The sequence below is a fragment of the Malus domestica genome, chromosome 12, assembly GCF_042453785.1.
Source record: "Malus domestica chromosome 12, GDT2T_hap1".
Taxonomy (NCBI): Eukaryota; Viridiplantae; Streptophyta; class Magnoliopsida; order Rosales; family Rosaceae; genus Malus; species Malus domestica.
In genome coordinates this window covers 29899489-29917602 of record NC_091672.1, presented here as the reverse complement: position 1 = coordinate 29917602, position 18114 = coordinate 29899489, and the positions used below count along the sequence as shown (strand labels likewise).

Genomic DNA, 18114 nt, shown 5'->3' with positions numbered 1-18114 from the left:
TTTTGACATCCATTTAGTGAAATTCCAAAGTTTTAACGTAGTTGACCGCTGAAGTGTCTTGGTTGACTTTTTAAGGTTGATTGTAGACTTTTTACAAAATTTGCCCAAGACCCTTTTTAGCGTATTTCGACGCGCTAATTCCGAATCCACCTTTCGTTTTTACCAATTAAATTGTTTTAGTTGAGTTTTATTGACGGGACCCAATATTATGCTTAGGTGCAATTACTATCTAAGACTTCAACCTTCCTAGCTCGAACGGTTACAACATGCATGTACATGTGAGTTGGTCTTTTCATTTTTATGTATATATATGTATATGTGATTTTTCCCAACAATTGCTTTTATAAATTATGATGCGATATGCTATGTTTAGCTTTACAATAGACATTTCGTACACTTTATGTTTTTAATATTATTTGTGAGCATAAACTTGTGGCATGACATCCCTGCGTTTTACCTGCTCATTATTACATGTTTGCACGGTGTCTCTTAGTTATTTGTACTGTCATGGGCCAAGGACTAGCTTCATGTGTAGTTCACATGCACCGTTTACATTCACTTTGGATCTAGAGTTAGGTGTCAGCTTGTCATTTTGTGTGAAGTTTTGGACTCGTATGTGATGCGACTAGCAGCTCACGTGATGTAGTACTAGAATGTGAAACCTAATATCTCTGCAACGGACTTGTGTGCTTACATAAATTAATGAGCATTGATTTCTTATAATAACGGTTTGAGATTTAATGTTGAGATACTTTGTTGTTGTACCCTACATCTTGACTCACTTTTGCTGCAGGATACTTACTACATACTATTATTATAATATTTTTGAGAAACCATATACTTAATTTACAGCGAGGGATTACACTTTTTGACGCTATATTCAAACACACACGATGAGTTGAAGGATTTGTGTACAAAAGGAATAATCTAATCGTTGAGTGTAATATATGGAGTCTCATTATGAACGACGTAAAGATGTGCATATATTTCCGTTGCAACTTGTGATTTTGGTTCCAATGTGTTTCACACCATGTGTTTTGTTCTTATTGATACTATGGTAGAATTTGTGGTTCCTATGTTGCCGTTGAAGTTTGCTAGAAGCTGTAGGACTAACCTAATTAAAATTAACTTGTTAAGGAAAGAACATTAGCGGGGATAGCTCAGTTGGGAGAGCGTCAGACTGAAGATCTGAAGGTCAGGTGTTCGATCCACCTTCACCGCATGTTATTTTGTTTATATTCTAACATTATTATTATTTTTTACTTTCTATATCTATATATATTTTTATCAATATAAAATATCAATTCTTGCACGATCACCGGTTTGAGACATTGTTATTCCATACACTATGGCTGTGGCCGTCGGACCACGTGATGTTACCAATTCACATGTTGAATGAACGACATGATTGATTGTCATAAATTAGTAATATATTGTAACAATGTAACGGTTTACAATCTCATTGAAAAATTTCTCAAGCATGAAAATCAAAATTTTCCCAATCATGTCGCCGATTCTTTGTTCTGTAGTACTAAAACACAATTTCATCCGTGTGTCGATTAACAAAACCAGTAGGAAAGTTAAACATTGATCAGTTCCAAAAGGCGAGATCTTGATGTATGGAAGAGTGCCATCGTTGTTTTCTCCCGTGCCTTCAACTTATCCGTCCTTACAGAGATTCTGATGCGCGCTTTAGTTTAACGTTTTGTGAAACGCAACCTGCGAGAACCAAGATATAGACACATGAAACACCAAACCTGCTCATGAATTTTTCCCTTAGTAATGTGGTACGCATTCGAAAGAGGGATACTGACAGAATACGAAAGCATTTAAACGAGGCACATACCGATGTTGATGTCTTCAGTAGCTCTCTGATGGCCATTGTTGCATAACATGAAGCTGGGAGAGTAAAGCTCAACTTGAGAGCCATTTGAGTTTCCTGAGGATTAGTGTCACTGAGGGATCCAACTTCCGGCAACTTTTCTCTGTTGTCCCCCGATATCATTGTCAACGCACTCTGTCTGTTTTGCGTTGTCATGCAAACTTCCGTCTCCATTTAGACTGGCTGGATCCTCTTTGTCTACGCTAGCGGGTTTGGTTTTGGCAATTTTGTCCAAGTCGGTGTCCACCAGAGGTATAGTACCATCACTGTATTTTAGTATCTCCCTGGAACAATAAAAATCAAACATATTATTGTACACGATTTATTTAATAACTGAAGTTATATGTAAAGATGAGAAAACGAGAGTAGCTATACCATTCAAAGTCCATTGGTTTTTGGAAGATGCGTCTATAATTTCCAGTCACGCTTGTTATTGAGAATTCCCTAAAAAGAGAAACAAGGTGAGTGCATTTTATTATAACAGAAGCACGTGACGTGAGAGAGGTAAGAGGCGAGCTGAGGGGTAAAAGAGGAACCGTACTTGACATCATGTACGCTCTCTGTCAAGCTGATTTCATCCTGATTGATATATATAAACAACAATCCAGGAGGAGAATAAGGCAGATTAAGAATTAGAGGGAAATAAATTTAGGAAATCAAATAAATAACAATGAGCGTTTTCAGAAAAATAAATAACATGGAGAAATCGAGAAATTGTTGCTGAGAATAAGAAACCTTCTTTGCCAAATCATGAAAGACATCAGCAATATCATTTTCTGGAAAAATGACCCTTGAACTGCAAAACAACAAAGTATTAAATAGCTTCAGCAACCTTGAGACGGCCCGGGAAGTATACAATGAGGGAAGACAGTCAACTTTTCCTTACCCGGGCATAGGAAGGACAACATCCTCAATTGTATAATTTCCACTCTGGATATCTTCTGCAGTTACAGCCTGCCAGATGGGAACCATCTTAATATTTCCAATCTTTTAAATTAAAAATTAAAATTAAAATCCACAAGGTGGGTTGCATTTGTAGATTAAGGTACTAAAGTAGCTGTAATCATAGCATACTACTTAGAACAGCAAGGGAAAAACTCTCAACAACCTGGACACAACTAACCTTCACAAGACTAAGCTTTTCCTCAGGAAGATTTGTGTCAGCTATATCGCCTAAATCATTAGGATCAAGTGTATCATCACCATTTTCATCTACGCACTCAGAACTAACAACTTCTGTCACTTTTTCAGTCTCATTTCCTTTACAATATACCAAGTCTCCCAACACAACTTGGTCAGTTCCTGTCATCGTGGAACCAAATTCGTTTTACAAAAATATAGGATACAAAGATAGTTGCAATAAAGCTTTGCCAAAGGTAACAATAATGATGGTGACGCAACCAGTCCACAATATTTTGACCCAAAAAAAAAAAAAAAAATCAGTCCACATCATGACCTCTCAAAATTAAAGAATTGGTGTTGCTCCAATGAATAAATGGGGGTATACCATATTTCTTCACTCTCATACTCGCTGCATGGTTCCACAAATAGCTTTGGTAACTATGTACATACCTGAAAAAAGGGTGAAAATAATGCACAAGAAAGTGGTAATGCCATTGCACCCTTATATATATTGTATATATGTTCAACTGTGGCTAGATTAAGCTCGTATTGAGTGACTTGAGCACAAAAAACGCATAACATTAACTTAAGATTGCCTCCATTTACGAAATTAGAAAACAGAAACTAATTCTGCCGGAAAATCTCTTACATCATCCTCAAAGTTCTAGGAATAGCTCTCAACGCCTGCAAGTAGTTTCCAGGACATTTCTTCAGACACTGCAACTGTATGAGAACAAAAAAAAGTAAAAAATTAATGATCAGCCATGATGCACAAGATGAAGTAATCCAATTCAGTAAAATCATACAATATTATGATCACCATGCCAGATGCATGAAAATCACGTAAACGATGCACAAGCGAGGATGGGGAAGGATTACTCTAATAAACAAAAGGATTTAGATATAAATCTTAGTCTTTCGGGATAGTTTATAGAATCAAGAAAAAAACTAGCATGTCCCAACAAAGCAATCATAGTTGGTGACTTGGTTACTTACTATTGCTCTTTCAGAAACCAGATGTCGAGGTAATTTCCTCAGGGTCCCTTCAATATCATTAGTTTCCTTATAATATTCTCGTGCCTCTGTAATCACATTCCTTTGTAATCGAAGTTCAAGTTAAAGAAAACAAATACCAACGGAACACTATAGCAGCATGCACTAAACAGTTTAGCAAGAAGAAGTCAAGTATAGAGATGAAAAGCAAAGTATCCTCACAACACCCAGAAGCACAAAAGGATATCCCCTTCTCTTGGATCAAGGAACATGCTTATGGTAGATTTCCACTCTCCTCTGAGTAGTGACACTCCAATAAGGTGAGTTGGCACAGAACCGCTTCCAAATCGCTGAATTCATTACCATGCATGCTATAAATTATCTTACTAACCACCACAAACTGTAATCCACATGCCTTAAGAAATTAAAATTCTCATCGCTAACATATAAATAGTCTTAAAAACATTTTCTATTTAAGACAACTTATGAGAAACATACAGCACACGTAATGACTTGAAAGTGTTTTTACATAGCTTTAGATACAAAAGGCAAAACAACCACTTTTGCCAAAAATAATGAATAAGACACCTACACATCAATAACATTAGCTTTTATTGCATGTAAGGAGTCTAAACCAGGACAAGATATACTCACAGAGAGAGAGAGAGAGAGAGAGTACTTGTAAACCGAAGTAGTTAATAAATCCCTGCTTTCCCAAGGCACTTGCGGAGGCTTTGATGGTATCTTCCGAATCTGCAACAACTCCTCTGACAAGTAATGTGAGTGCACACAATGAGCAAATTAGATGGTGAATAATAGAATTAGCCATGAAATATGTATTATTCAAGCGTACGTAAATGATTACAGGGAACATGCTTACCTCAATGTAATTGTAAACCGATTTCCCAAGAGTTGGCCAAGGACAAGTCCTTTGGTCACATAACTGGATAAATGCAACTATCACATTAGTATGCATTAAAACCCAACTGACCGGGGATACCAATAATTCACAATTCATCAGCCTTACCAGAAGTCACCCACTTTGATACCGATCAACCTATCATTAAGAGCAGCTAATTTACTTGCAAGCTTCTTAAAAACCGTTACCTGGAAACACAACAAGAAAATGAAGTTCATTAACTCTTTGGTAACCACTACTCGGACTAGAAAAACTGGCAGTCAAGGATTCATGGCAGTAGACATACGTTGGAAGGGAGTTACTGTGAGCCTAATAACTAAAGGATATTCAACTTACGAAATATCGGTCATAATCCTCTTACCCACTGATTAGATAACAATCAAAAGTGAGCCCCTACGTGTTGCTTGAACAATATGTAGTTTTAAAGTGGATTATCATAAGTCTGATATATGAAGGTCAATGAGAAGCCATTCACTTGTGGAGCAAATGTTTCGTCTAGAGAAGAAAATATACAATATTTAAAGGCATAAGCAGAAAGATTAGCAAGTATCAATTACCCTCTGAGTTGTGACAGCACGCTTATCCTTTGTACCCGCAAACCCAAAGGACCTTGGCTATGGAAAAAAACAATATAAATACATCAAAAGAAAAGTAATATGATACCTATACATTAAGTCAAAGATGATAAACAAGTACTATAAATTTCTACATATCTAACCAATCTCAACTGTTTACATGGAAACCAATATTCCAAATTTTGCTCTGTCATGTGGTGAACTAACTAAAAAACAACTATATTTCATCACCTCTACTTCACAGGTACTTGCTAAATATTTAATGATGACCACAGAAAACTTTGACTTAATAACATCGGTATGGCCAAAGATGCTGCAAATGGACCTTAATGAAATCAAAGACAACAGATTACTGAAATGCACGCTTAATTATATTGAATGTGTTGACTACATCCATGCATGCAGAAAGGACACTTAAAGCAAAGAGTGACTCTATAATGAGTTTCTTAACCAAAATCCTCATATATTTTTCAAAAAAGGAGCAACAAAACCCCACTAATTACCATGTAAACAAATCCAGCAGTGGAGATGTTAACTTGCTAAGCATTGTCAAAACAGTAGTCATATGTCAAATGGTGTTCAAGTCAATTAGTTGTCGGCTGGAACCCATACCTGGACACCAAGCATCTTTCCTATAACTCCTAAGGCTTCCTGTGTATCCTTGTTCTCCTTGTAAAGATGAAACCTGTACATTCACGTCAAAAGAACCTTTCAGATAAGCTGACACAGAGCTTTAAGCCCCCAAAAGAAAAACAAATCTAGTTATTATTTGCATGCAAACCGACATGGGAAGAAGAAAATTAGTTAACAGCTACATATAGAAAACACTTGATTCGCCGCTAGCCAATTGCTCTCATCAGTCATTGTTAAGGAGGGCACTTCAGGGAGAACAGTTTCAAAAGAATAAAGGAGAATGGTGCAGATTAACTAATAAGTGTTCCATTGCATGCATTACACATGATTACATATATGAATAAATCAAACAGCTCTGCTGTCCAACTACAGCAAATCCCAATAAAGATATTTAAAAGAGAAGAATGACCTAAAAGTACCCTTTTACCTAAGGAATTTGCCAACATCCTCTGACCAATCCTCTGAACCCCTGCTATCAAAAGGTTTATCAACTCTTTCTTTTCGTTTTCTGGAATTTCTGCCTCTGCTGTTCTGTCCACCTGAATTTATCCTCACCCGGATGCATTTTGATGAAGCATCTGGTCCATCTACTGTGTCAGTGACAAGGAACTTGAAGTGCTGCTTAAAAAAATTATGCACTGCCTGGGAGAAAAATAATGTAAGCCACAAATGAAACTGAGAGAGTCAACTGGGTTTCATTTACTCATTTTGAATATGGTGGTAAAGGTGGTTTATGCAGATTAAGTTTGGAAGAATTATATGTACTTTTTCACATTAGCGGAAATCAAATACTCAGTTCCACCCTGACCTCTCTGATTGCACAAGTGTCATGTCTACGTCTCTATGCAAAACACTATCGAAATTATAAATAAAAGAAAAAAAGAAAAAAAGAAAAAAAGATAAGACTGAAAAACTAACCGTTCGATGAGATTTATCATAATCTGGGGAAAGAACAATAGGCATAACACCATCTTCGCCACCGGAATTAATTTGTTTGATAAAAGTTTCCAAGCGCTCAGCATCATTAGGACCAGCAAGAGCTCTAAATGATTCAATTTCGGTCGTATAATCTTTACTTGTACCATCACCTGTCGTTGTTCCACTTTCCTGAACTGCCTGAATACGCCCGAAGAATTATACTTCCCATAAATACTAAATTGTACATACACATACGTACTTCGGATGAAATCATGAGAACAAAAGTATGAACTTATTTACCTCCACCGGCGCATCCAAGTTGGTCAAATGAACAACATTTCCCTCCTTATCTACTTCGTTTACCATAAAATCCGAATACCTATACGATTTACCAAGAAAAAATAATAAGCTTTAAGATATCGACAAATAATTTATCTCTAAAAATAATAACTTATATGCAAATTACGAATCCAATGAGGAAAATAATAAAAAAAAAATGCTGAATTTCATATCCTGTGGTTAGTTTTCTTCAAGTTCCTAACTTTACAGCAAAATAATACTTTCATTAAATTTTCCTTCATTTTCTAGGCATCCAAGCACATCGTAACGACATTAAATAACTTGAAAAATCCCAAACAGAACAGAATGCTCAAATTTCTCATACAAATTTATAATCCAGACCTTTGCTTTAAAATGCCGCGAAATCCAGGGAGCTGAGAGATGTAGCAGAAGATTCCGACGTCGGATTCCTCCGTGGTTGTCGCCACTAGGGCTTTTAAGGCGGTGGTTAGCGGTGGTGGTGGAGGAGTAGCAGAGCAGTAGGGTTTTAGCATAGAGAAGCATGATGGTGCGGGCTCAAGCCACATTTTGATTTTGGGGATACCGCTTTTTCCCGGGAAACGCACTGTTTCGTTCCCATTCCAACTGTTCCGTTTGACAAATTTCTTTTGTTGATTGTAAATTGGCCCCTTAAACTTGGATATTGTTCCAATTTGGTCCTCAGATATTCTTTTTCCCATCTTAGGTTGACCTAAGCTTTTGAAACCTTGAGGGAAACAATGATGTTACGGCATGTATACCAACTAAGAATCAGAGTAAGCAGGAATCAGGTATTCATATTAAACTGTAATTGTTGAAAATCGAAACGAAAATAAAATTGATTCTCGTTATAACGATTTACAATTCTCCCTATTTAGAGTGAGATGAATTTTCAAAAGCTTACCGAATTCTTTTTGTCTAGTTCAAACTCTTTCTGATGACTATTCTAGAATCGCTAGCGCTTAACTGATGTTGAACAAAGTGAAAAATACTAAAAATTCAGGGGGTGAACATGAAATCTGATATTGTGTAGAATTACGATTGTGACCCTGAGCCAATGAGCGTGAGCCGATAGAGAAAGAAGATAGCCATGTGGTCCCCGTGGTCATAAAGTATTCGGATGATAGCCCCTGTGGTAAAAAAATTTGAATTTAAATCTCTGTGGTCACAATCTGTTAGGATTTAAACCCCTGTGGTCTAAGTCTGTTAGGATTTATGCCCTTCTATCATTTCTCCATTAGGTTTAGGTTGGCAAAATCGGATAAATGGTCCCCGTGGTCATAAGGTATTCGGAAGATAGTCCATGTGGTAAAAAAAGATTGGATTTAAACCCCTGTAGTCTAAGTTTGTTAGGATTTATGCCCGAAACTAAAGGTTCTGTCATTTCTCTGCTAAGCTTACAGGTGGAGCAGAGTTTCTTTGAGAAGACGCGACAGAACAAGGTGGAACTAATAAATCACATAATTCATTAAAATTCAAGATCTAATAAATCAAATAATTCAAAATGCCTTTATAAAATTAACAAGTTTTTGACTCCCGAATATCCAACCGATTAATTAATTCCTTATAACATATTCTATTTTTCTTTGACAAATAAGACAGTAATCGTTGGCGTTTTCCCAGAATTTTACGTAAACCTCTATGAGATAAATAGTTTTTTTTGTGTAATTGTAAATGTGAAGTAAGTCTTCGTATCCTATTGGTGAAACTAACTATTTGAAATTCAACAGATCCTCTGTTTTCGTCTTTTTCTTCTTGTGAAATAACTGAGATGAATGAATTTTTGTTACCATAAACTAAAATCTTCTCTCCCCCCTCTTTTTATTGTAAGATATTTTTTAATGATAGATACTCAGAGAAACTTTGCTCTACCTGTAAGTTTAACGAAGGAATGACAGAACCTCTAATTTCAGCCATAAATCCTAATGGACTTAGACCACAGGGGTTTGAATCCGAATTTTTTCTACCACAGGGGCTATCTTCCGAATTCCTTATGACCACGGGGACCATTTATCCGATTTGGTCAACCTAAACCTAATGGAGGAATGATAGAAGGGCATAAATCCTAACAGACTTAGACCACAGGGGTTTAAATCCTAACAGACTCTGACCACAGGGGTTTAAATCCGAATTTTTTTTACTACAGGGGCTATCATCCGAATACCTTATAACCACATGGACTATTTATCCAATTAGGCCAAGTGAAAAATACTAAAAATTCAGGGGGTGAACATGAAATCAGATATTGTGTAGAATTACGATTGTGACCCTGAGCCAGTGAGCGTGAGCCGATAGAGAAAGAAGACAAGTACAACTGTGAGAGTGCGTTCTGAGTCAATTCCCTCTCTCTTTCCTCCAATCGAAACAGATCGATCGAGAAGTCGGCTAGAGAGAGAAACATCTAGAGAGAGAGAGAGGAGCTTCGCTCGTTGGATTGGCGAAGATGGTGAGCAAAACGGAAGAAACCCAATTGAACAGGCTCGAGAACCAGGTCGATAATGGAGGAGGAGGGGCCTGGGAGTACCTCTGCTTGGTCCGAAAGCTCAAGGTCCGCCGCTCCGAGAAGGTCTTGAAGTACGGCCTCTCGATCTTGAATGACCTCAAAAAAAGATCCAGTCTGGGCACGGAAGGTGAGTTTTTGAGCTTCGGATTGTTGGTGATTCCATCTGGGTTTTTTGTTAGTTCAATTGGGTTGTGGTTAATTTGCTTGTTTTTGTGATCGTGATTGCTTGATTTGAATTGGGCATGGATTAGAATTGCTTACTGATGAAAAACTATGGACTCTCTGCAATTTGGTGTTTTTGAATTTGTATAAGTTCAATTTGGTTTGTAGTTATTTTGCAGTTAATTTGTCATATAAGCTTAATTTGAACTTGTGTGATCAAGAAATGGATTTGATTGTTCGAATTTGATGTTTTCGGTTAGTTTAACTTTGCCATGAGTATTGTGCAACATGCATCCTCCGATATGGAGTTCTTCTTTATTGGGGGGAGATTTTGGGTTCTGACTAACAAGTAGTATGTATTTTTTGATGTAGAGTGGACTTTATATGAGCAAGTGGCAATTGCAGCCATGGACTGCCAGTCTCTTAATGTTGCAAAGGTGTGATATTTTTTTTGGCTTGCATTTCTAAAATTGCAAAGGGAGGTCGCACTTGGTGCGATTGCAAGTGCCTTCGCCCATGAGTGGTAGGTCTCGGGTTCGAGACTTGGGAGCAGCCTCTCCATAAATGGGGGTAAGGCTAGCCGACATTTACCTCTCCCAGACCCTGCGTAAAGCGGGAGCCTTGTGCACTGGGTACGACCATTTCTAAAATTGCAAAGCTTTTATTTTCGAACTTCAAACTTTCCGCTTGCCCACTTAGGAGGAGGGAAGATACTGAAACTGTTTTATAACCTACCCTGGATTTGAGAATTGTAAGATTTGTGTAAGGCGAATGTGATACATTCTGCTATCTCATGCCTGCCTTACTTGAACTTTTGCAGGACTGCGTTAGGCTTTTACGTAAGGCATTTCCAGAAAGTAAAAGAGTTGGTAAGTTGATTAACTGATTTGAATCATGGGTGTAATTCTGATTTTAGATCTGATAGTGGTGTCAAAATAATTGGCTAAACATTTTTATAGGAAAAGTGTTTTGGCTAATCAGCGTGGAAATTAATACTTATAGTTTTAGCTCTGGCTATATTGTGGCTTAGCTATTTGTTTTGGCACAAATCACAGGTAGGCTAGAGGCTATGTTGCTAGAGGCAAAGGGATCTTGGGCAGAGGCAGAAAAGGCTTACTCAAGCTTTTTGGAGGAAAATCCACTCGATCAAGTAATTCATATAAAAACTCTTCATGGAAGGATCAATCCACATTTTTTAAGATGGATCATGTCGCTTTATATTTGTTAAATAGCATGTTCTTTTTTCAAGCAAAGATAAACGAAAAATGGTTATGTAAATTCAATTTATTTTTGTTATGCAGGTGATACATAAGAGAAGAGTAGCTATGGCAAAGGCACAAGGAGACACTTCAGGGGCCATTGAGTGGCTTAATAAATATCTGGAAATGTAAGGCATATATTAAATTCCTTAGAAGAAAAATATTTTTTATCGCCAAAAAGATTTTGCTGAGTTGTATTTTCCCCTTCGACAGATTTATGGCTGATCATGATGCATGGAGAGAGCTGGCTGAAATCTATGTTTCCTTGCAAATGTATGTTTCAGCTGACTTATGGAAACTTCTCATCTTCAAATTACATATGTTTCGTTGCTAATTGATAAGTTATGTTTTTTTTATGCAAACTAGGTACAAGCAAGCTGCGTTCTGCTACGAGGAGCTGATATTATCGCAACCTACTGTTCCTCTTCACCACTTAGCTTATGCTGATGTAAGTTTTTCTTTTCCCTTTTACTGGCCAGTAATTCCTGTTTGCTTGAAATGTTTATGCTGGTTTCATGGCTAAAAAATATTATTTTTCATTACAAAAAGCTCCATATGTACCCTTTCGTTGATGGCTGTAAAAACCAAAAAATAACCTAAAATCTTCTTTTTTTATCCCCCAAATTACTGCAATACTATACCAGACTTCGTAATTAGCAATGAATTATTGGCTTACAAATAAAGGAAATGTTTTGCATCAGCACTGGTTTCTCTTATGTAAAATTTAGTGATTTGAATGGAAAATTTACACAGGACTTCAGATGGTGCAAAATGTCAAGCTAGAGTCGGCTAGGATATGATATCCTAAAATAGAAGGCTAATGATATTGATTTTGTGAAGCAACTCCTAATATAAACACCTCGTATCCAACTTGCAATCAACATCCTTGATATTTTGTTGCCCTGCTATTTGGAAAGGAGTCAAACGACCAAATGTGACTATTCTGAGTGAAGAAATGAAGCAATGCGTATTCAACATATAATCATGATTACATGTTTAACAGCACTAAAGACCCCAGCAAATTTCTGATATTTTGCTCTCTGTGGTCAACAGGTGCTTTACACTCTTGGTGGATTGGAAAACCTTCAGACCGCAAAAAAATACTATGCATCCGTTATAGACTTGACTGGGGGCAAGAATACCAGAGCACTTTTTGGTATTAACTTGGTGAGTTCTTTCTCTCCCTCTTGAGCTGCATTGATTCAGAGATACTATATACTGGGGCAATTCAAGTTTAGAACATTGCTGATCCTGCTGTGGCCGAGAGTCGTCTCTTTAATTTGATTGTTCAAGTTTTAGACGCCGTATATTTAATTTGATTATTCAGATTGTTTTCAGCCCTTTCTTTTCCTGCTCTTGTGACCAACTTGAATTACTGAAAGAACGTTTTAACTCCTGCCTTCTAGTGCACTTCTGCCATCGGACAGCTTGCAAAGGGAAGGAACAAGGAAGACAAAGAGAGCTTAGAGCTACAATCGCTGGCAGCAACAGCGTTGGAGAAAGACTACAAGCAGAGAGCTCCTGACAAACTTTCCCTGCTTACGACCGCTTTGAAAAGCTTGAAAGTTTCATCATAACTCCTTAGTCTTCGAAGAATCTTCGTATACCAAAACAGGCGAGTGGTGACTTGGTGCCGGATGGCTTTGAATTACAAGAATCTCATATCTAGTTATGTTAAATGATTTTTTTTCAGTGTTTCGACTTGTTTCTGTCTTTTTTTCCGAGTCCTTAATAAGAGGACGAGATGTATTCTTTAGGATGGCCACAGTGGCTAACTAGGAATGTATGAGTAAGACCCTTTCTTCTTTGTGGAATAAAATTTTATTTTTATCCAAATTCAAGTCTCTAGTTCAGTTCTTTGGCGATGTTTATGCATTTTTCGTGTTGAAGTCAATCATTACGAGCTTAATCTAGCCACAGTTGAACATATATGCGAAGGGCATGGAGCAAAACGACGTGGTGTCGTGTTTTCCCCAAACCACTTGAGAAAACAAGTCATGGATCAAAACACGTCGTGACATGTCCTGATCTTGATGTCCGTAAGAAATAAATAAGACTTTTAAATTTAAATAATAAATGGCTTTCATCATTCTCATGTGTTAACCAGCACGTGACAATACATATCATTTTTCTCGACTCGATCCTTCTTATGTAAGATCTCAACTCATATACCTAAATAATGAAATAAGACCAAAAAATAACTATTTAGGAATGTGATTAGAAATAAGATGCTTGATTAACCCCCTTTTAATTATAGGAAAACTAATTAAAATTGTTTGAAAACTTGAGTTTTAATTAAAAGGACAAAAATATGTTGTAAGTGAATAATACTATGAGTGACTTTTTAGAGTAAAAATATCATTTTCATTAAAAATAAACTGTACCAGGAGTGTTTCGTTAAAACTCCCTTAATTATAAACCTAAAATCTATACATTTCCACACAATTCTCACAAAACCACTCACATTAAATTCGTAAAAACTATGCTCACATTATCTATTTTATAATTGAGGTCAAGTTTTTGTCCCTTGATTTTGCCTTATTTACACTACTGCCACCAAACATGTGGTTGTGTTGGGGTTTGGGCTACCCCCATTTTTTTCATGAACTTTGTTTGGTTTTCGGCAAAAGTCTGGCCCTCAGTCCGGCCCACAATCGTTTAATGACAGTTCTGCCCATCAAAGATTAAAATCAACGGTGGGGATGATGTTTTGGGAAGGAAAATTTTGTCCTCTACGTTTTGAGCAAATTGGGAGTAGGTTTGGCTTCGTTATCGTTCCATGAGGGTTTTGGGGAGGCAGGCTATGTCGCCTCTGAGATAGAGAGGGAAAGAGGGGGAGACAAAGACAAACAAATCGCAATGGGGAGAGAGCGAGGGTAGGGTTATGTACGATAAACGGATACGATTACAAGATCTTTCGAATCCGATCCAGCGATGATCCTTTTTCGGAAAGAAGCATTCAAATGAAGTCTTTGTCGCTTTATCTTTAAGAGAAAAAAAAGAAGAGAAAATTCTAGTCCTTCTACCGAAAATTTATCAATATTACTACGAATCATCTTTTTGTGAGTTCAGTCCTGGCTCACAAACCAAGACCAATTGGTTCTTAAAGATATTTAATATACAACCACAAGTGATAAGGTTCACTATGAACGTTAAATCAGATGGCCCCTTCAGTTAGTTCCTTAGAGTTAATAAATGTCTCATGTTAATGATAATCGATAAAAGAAAATGTGAACAAAACAAGATTCACCTCGATATTTTGTTCAAGAATATCAGTCAATTGTTACCCTTCATAGGATGAAAAATCAACCGGGTGGATCTGATGCTTCTTAAATGGAGAAACTAAACATAAGAGCTATTATAGCCGATAACCTAGATAGATAGATAAGTGGGTAATAACCGGCAAGAATTTATCTTGGAAGGAAAATGCTCAGTGAGGATTTATGTAACACGCCGGCCCCGAAATATTCATTTTATTTCAAAAAAAATATTTCGGGACCGGGGTGTTACAATTTATCTTGCCAATTATTACCTACGCATCTATCTAGGTTATCGGCTATAATAACTCTTATGTTGTCCTTAGTTTCTCCATCTAAGAAGCATTAGATCCACCCGGTTGCTTTTTCATCCTATGAAGGGTAATAATTGACTGATATTCTTGAACAAAATATCGAGGTGAATCTTGTTTTGTTCACATTTTGTTGAAAAATGATATTTAAGGAAATTACAATATCTCTTTTGTCCTCCATCATTCATCTATTTTACTGATTGTCTTCTCTTGGAAGAAAACCCTTTTTTTTTTTATTTCAGGCCCTAAATAAAAATCAAGTTGAATTGGTTGAGACGACGAGTGCATTCAGAGAAATTGATTTTGTACTTAAAAATATCAGTCATGAAAGTAAACCAAATGTAAAAAGTCAATTTCTCCGAATGCACTCATCGTCCCAACCAACTCAACTTGATTTTTATTTAGGGCCTAAAATAAACCAAACAAAGAAAAAAAATGTTTTATTGTAAGAGAAGACAAACGCTAAGATAGATGAATAATGGAGGACAAAAGCGATATTGTAATTACCTTAGCTTTCTCAATGGATAAAAACCACATATTGGCTTCAAAGCCCTCAAATATCCATTGTTAAGCCAAAATATGTTAATGATAATTTCGATAAAAGAAAATGTGAACAAAACAAAATTTGCCTCGATATTTTGTTAAAAAATATCAGTCAAAATTGTTCCTTTCGTAGGATGAAAAAGTAACTAGTGGATCTGATGCTTCGTAGAAATCAGATCCACCCGTTTGCTTTTTCATCCTACGAAGGGGACCAATTGATTGATATTTTTTAACAAAATATCGAGGCAACTCTTGAACAAAATATTGGAGAAAAACTTTGTATTTGGTGTGTGAGCTTTAGGTTGGATGTAGGGTTTATATGGAGGAAAATAAAAGGATAAGGTTGCAGATAATGTCACGTGGCGCTACGTGATTGGTTGAAAATTATATCGAAAATCTATCTACAAATATTCTAAATGGATAGTGACATGTGGTGCGACATGATTGGTTAAAAATCCTATCAGAAATCTATTCACAAAATTCTTACAGGATCATAACACGTGACGCTACGAGATTGGTTAAAAATACAATCGAAAATCTATCCACACAAATTATAATTTCGAATAATGATACGTGCCTTGATGAGATTGATTAAAACTTTTATCCGAAATTAAAAATAAAATATCGTTTTGTTAATTTTTTTTTAAAATAAATTTTTAATACAAAAATTACCTAGACAATTCATTTATGGATGGAGATGCACTCGAATAATTATTATTCACTAAAGCAATAATTTTTCAATACAAATTTGACGCAGGAAATGATCACACATTTAACTTGTTACCTTTCGCATCTCCTCCATCTATTTAGTTTTGCTTTGCTGCAGAATCTTTCCATCCCCAAAACCAGATTCCTAATTAGAAGGTTTGTTCATGTTGTCAGGCAGTGCTTCTCGGAGGCATCAAAACCGGAGGCCATCCAGAGTGGAAGGAAACCAAAGTAACAAACGTGATCGAGTTCCAGTGCGAATTGCTGTTCAACAATCTTATATAGAGGTTGCTGTTGGAGAAAGCTTGGCTTGCAAACTATGAGTTTTGTGTGCATTAATTTGATACTGAATTACGACTTGAACCTCTCTGCAACTTGAGATTCTTTACAACAATAAGTAAACATAAGCTCGTTTGAATGTGCTTTTAAAATGACTGAAAACGTTTATGGTGAAAATGTTTTTAGAACCAATCCTTAGTAAAAATGCAAGTAAATCCGGGAAAAAAACACTTAAATGTTTCCTGGAAGAAACACATAATTAGTGCTTCTTGCAGAAAGCACTTGTGCTTTGAAATCCAAAAACATTTTCTCTCAAAGCGGTTTTAGTCATTTTAAAAGCACATCCAAATAAATTTCTCAACAATAAGCATGCATATAATTTGACTCCTTTGTCTTGGAGGAAGGGAAGATAATGAAACTGAAACAACAGCGTATTCTAAACATGGCCTAATCGGATAAATGGTCTCCGTGGTCATAAGGTATTCGGATGATAGCCCCTGTGATAAAAAAATTCGGATTTAAACCCTTGTGATCTAAGTCTGTTAGGATTTATGCCCTTCTGTTAAATAATGCTGACGTGGCTGCCACATATATGCCACGTGGCTGCCAAATGTCTGCCACGTGGCAAAAATATTAATTTTTAATTTTTTTAAAAAAAACATGAATTTTTACAAAAAAAAAAAAAAAAAACCCCACCCTCCCATGATATATATATATATATATATATATATTTTTTTTTGGTAAAAATTCAGGTTTTAAAAAAAATATATATATATATATATATTATTTTTGCCACGTGGCAGACATTTGGCAGCCACGTGGCATATATGTGGTAGCCACGTCAGCATTATTTAACAGAAGGGCATAAATCCTAACAGACTTAGACCACAGGGTTTAAATCCTAACAGACTTAGACCACAGGGATTTAAATCAGAATTTTTTTACCACAGGGGTTATCATCCGAATACCTTATGACCACGGACCATTTATCTGATTAGGCCTTCTAAACATTGATGATAAATTCATGCGGCGTCTTCACAGCAATAAGCAGCATGCATATAATTTTCAAAAGAAAAACATTCAGCATACATAAATGCATGCAAGTTTTGCTTTTGTTTTGATAGAATCTCTGTTGAAGGTCCATGTATGCGTACATTCCCAGTGCCATCCAGAACTCGTCCGCTCGGTCCGTGTCCCTAAACCCCAAATCTCTTGAACTGCCCCCTTTCAAGATCATTAGTCAAGCATCTAGCTTGACAGTAATGCGGGAAAGGAAGGTGCTCCGATCACAAACCTCGTTGTCAAAGCTACAAATCATTCGCTTTGAGGCATCAAATCTGGCCTCCTTCACACTTTGGCTGAACCTGTATACATTAAAACTTGGAAGGCGTCGAGCACGGACGTTCATATATTGCACTTTGGGGCATCCAGAGACATAAATTTTGCGGAGTCTGAAACAATGGTTACGGATTCAAGAGTTTTAGCGATAGCAGTAATTGCATGGCAATGCCAATCGATAACTTCCAAAGATCTGAGACCCACAGCAGTCATCCTCAGGACATAGAAATCGCCAGTATCAGCAGCAGCAGAACATGAAACTATTGACAAATTCTCCAGTGCGGGGGAAAGGCATCCGCCCGAAGGGAAAATCAAGGATAAGAAAGACGAATATCTGTTAATGCAGACGGATTTGAGGGGCAGAGTTCTCAAAGATGGAAGTGATACAGGACCG

General features: G+C 36.7%; 1 protein-coding gene, 1 non-coding gene and 1 pseudogene across 2 annotated transcripts; 2 read left to right on the top strand and 1 right to left on the bottom strand.

Annotated features, from left to right (window-relative positions):
* Positions 1 to 1149: 1149 nt before the first annotated feature.
* On the top strand, positions 1150 to 1222 carry TRNAF-GAA (transfer RNA phenylalanine (anticodon GAA)). The gene has a single exon. It is a non-coding gene; the product is annotated as a tRNA-Phe (tRNA).
* A 240-nt stretch (positions 1223 to 1462) lies between these two features.
* On the bottom strand, positions 1463 to 8080 carry LOC103451018 (multisubstrate pseudouridine synthase 7-like; annotated as a pseudogene).
* A 1524-nt stretch (positions 8081 to 9604) lies between these two features.
* Positions 9605 to 13120, top strand: LOC103413988 (uncharacterized). Its single transcript, XM_008352410.4, has 9 exons — positions 9605 to 9990; positions 10398 to 10462; positions 10846 to 10894; positions 11081 to 11175; positions 11327 to 11412; positions 11498 to 11557; positions 11651 to 11732; positions 12338 to 12451; positions 12691 to 13120. Exons 1-9 carry the CDS (start codon positions 9804 to 9806, stop codon positions 12859 to 12861), a joined length of 909 nt encoding a protein of 302 aa, XP_008350632.2. The 5' UTR covers positions 9605 to 9803; the 3' UTR covers positions 12862 to 13120.
* Positions 13121 to 18114: the final 4994 nt, after the last annotated feature.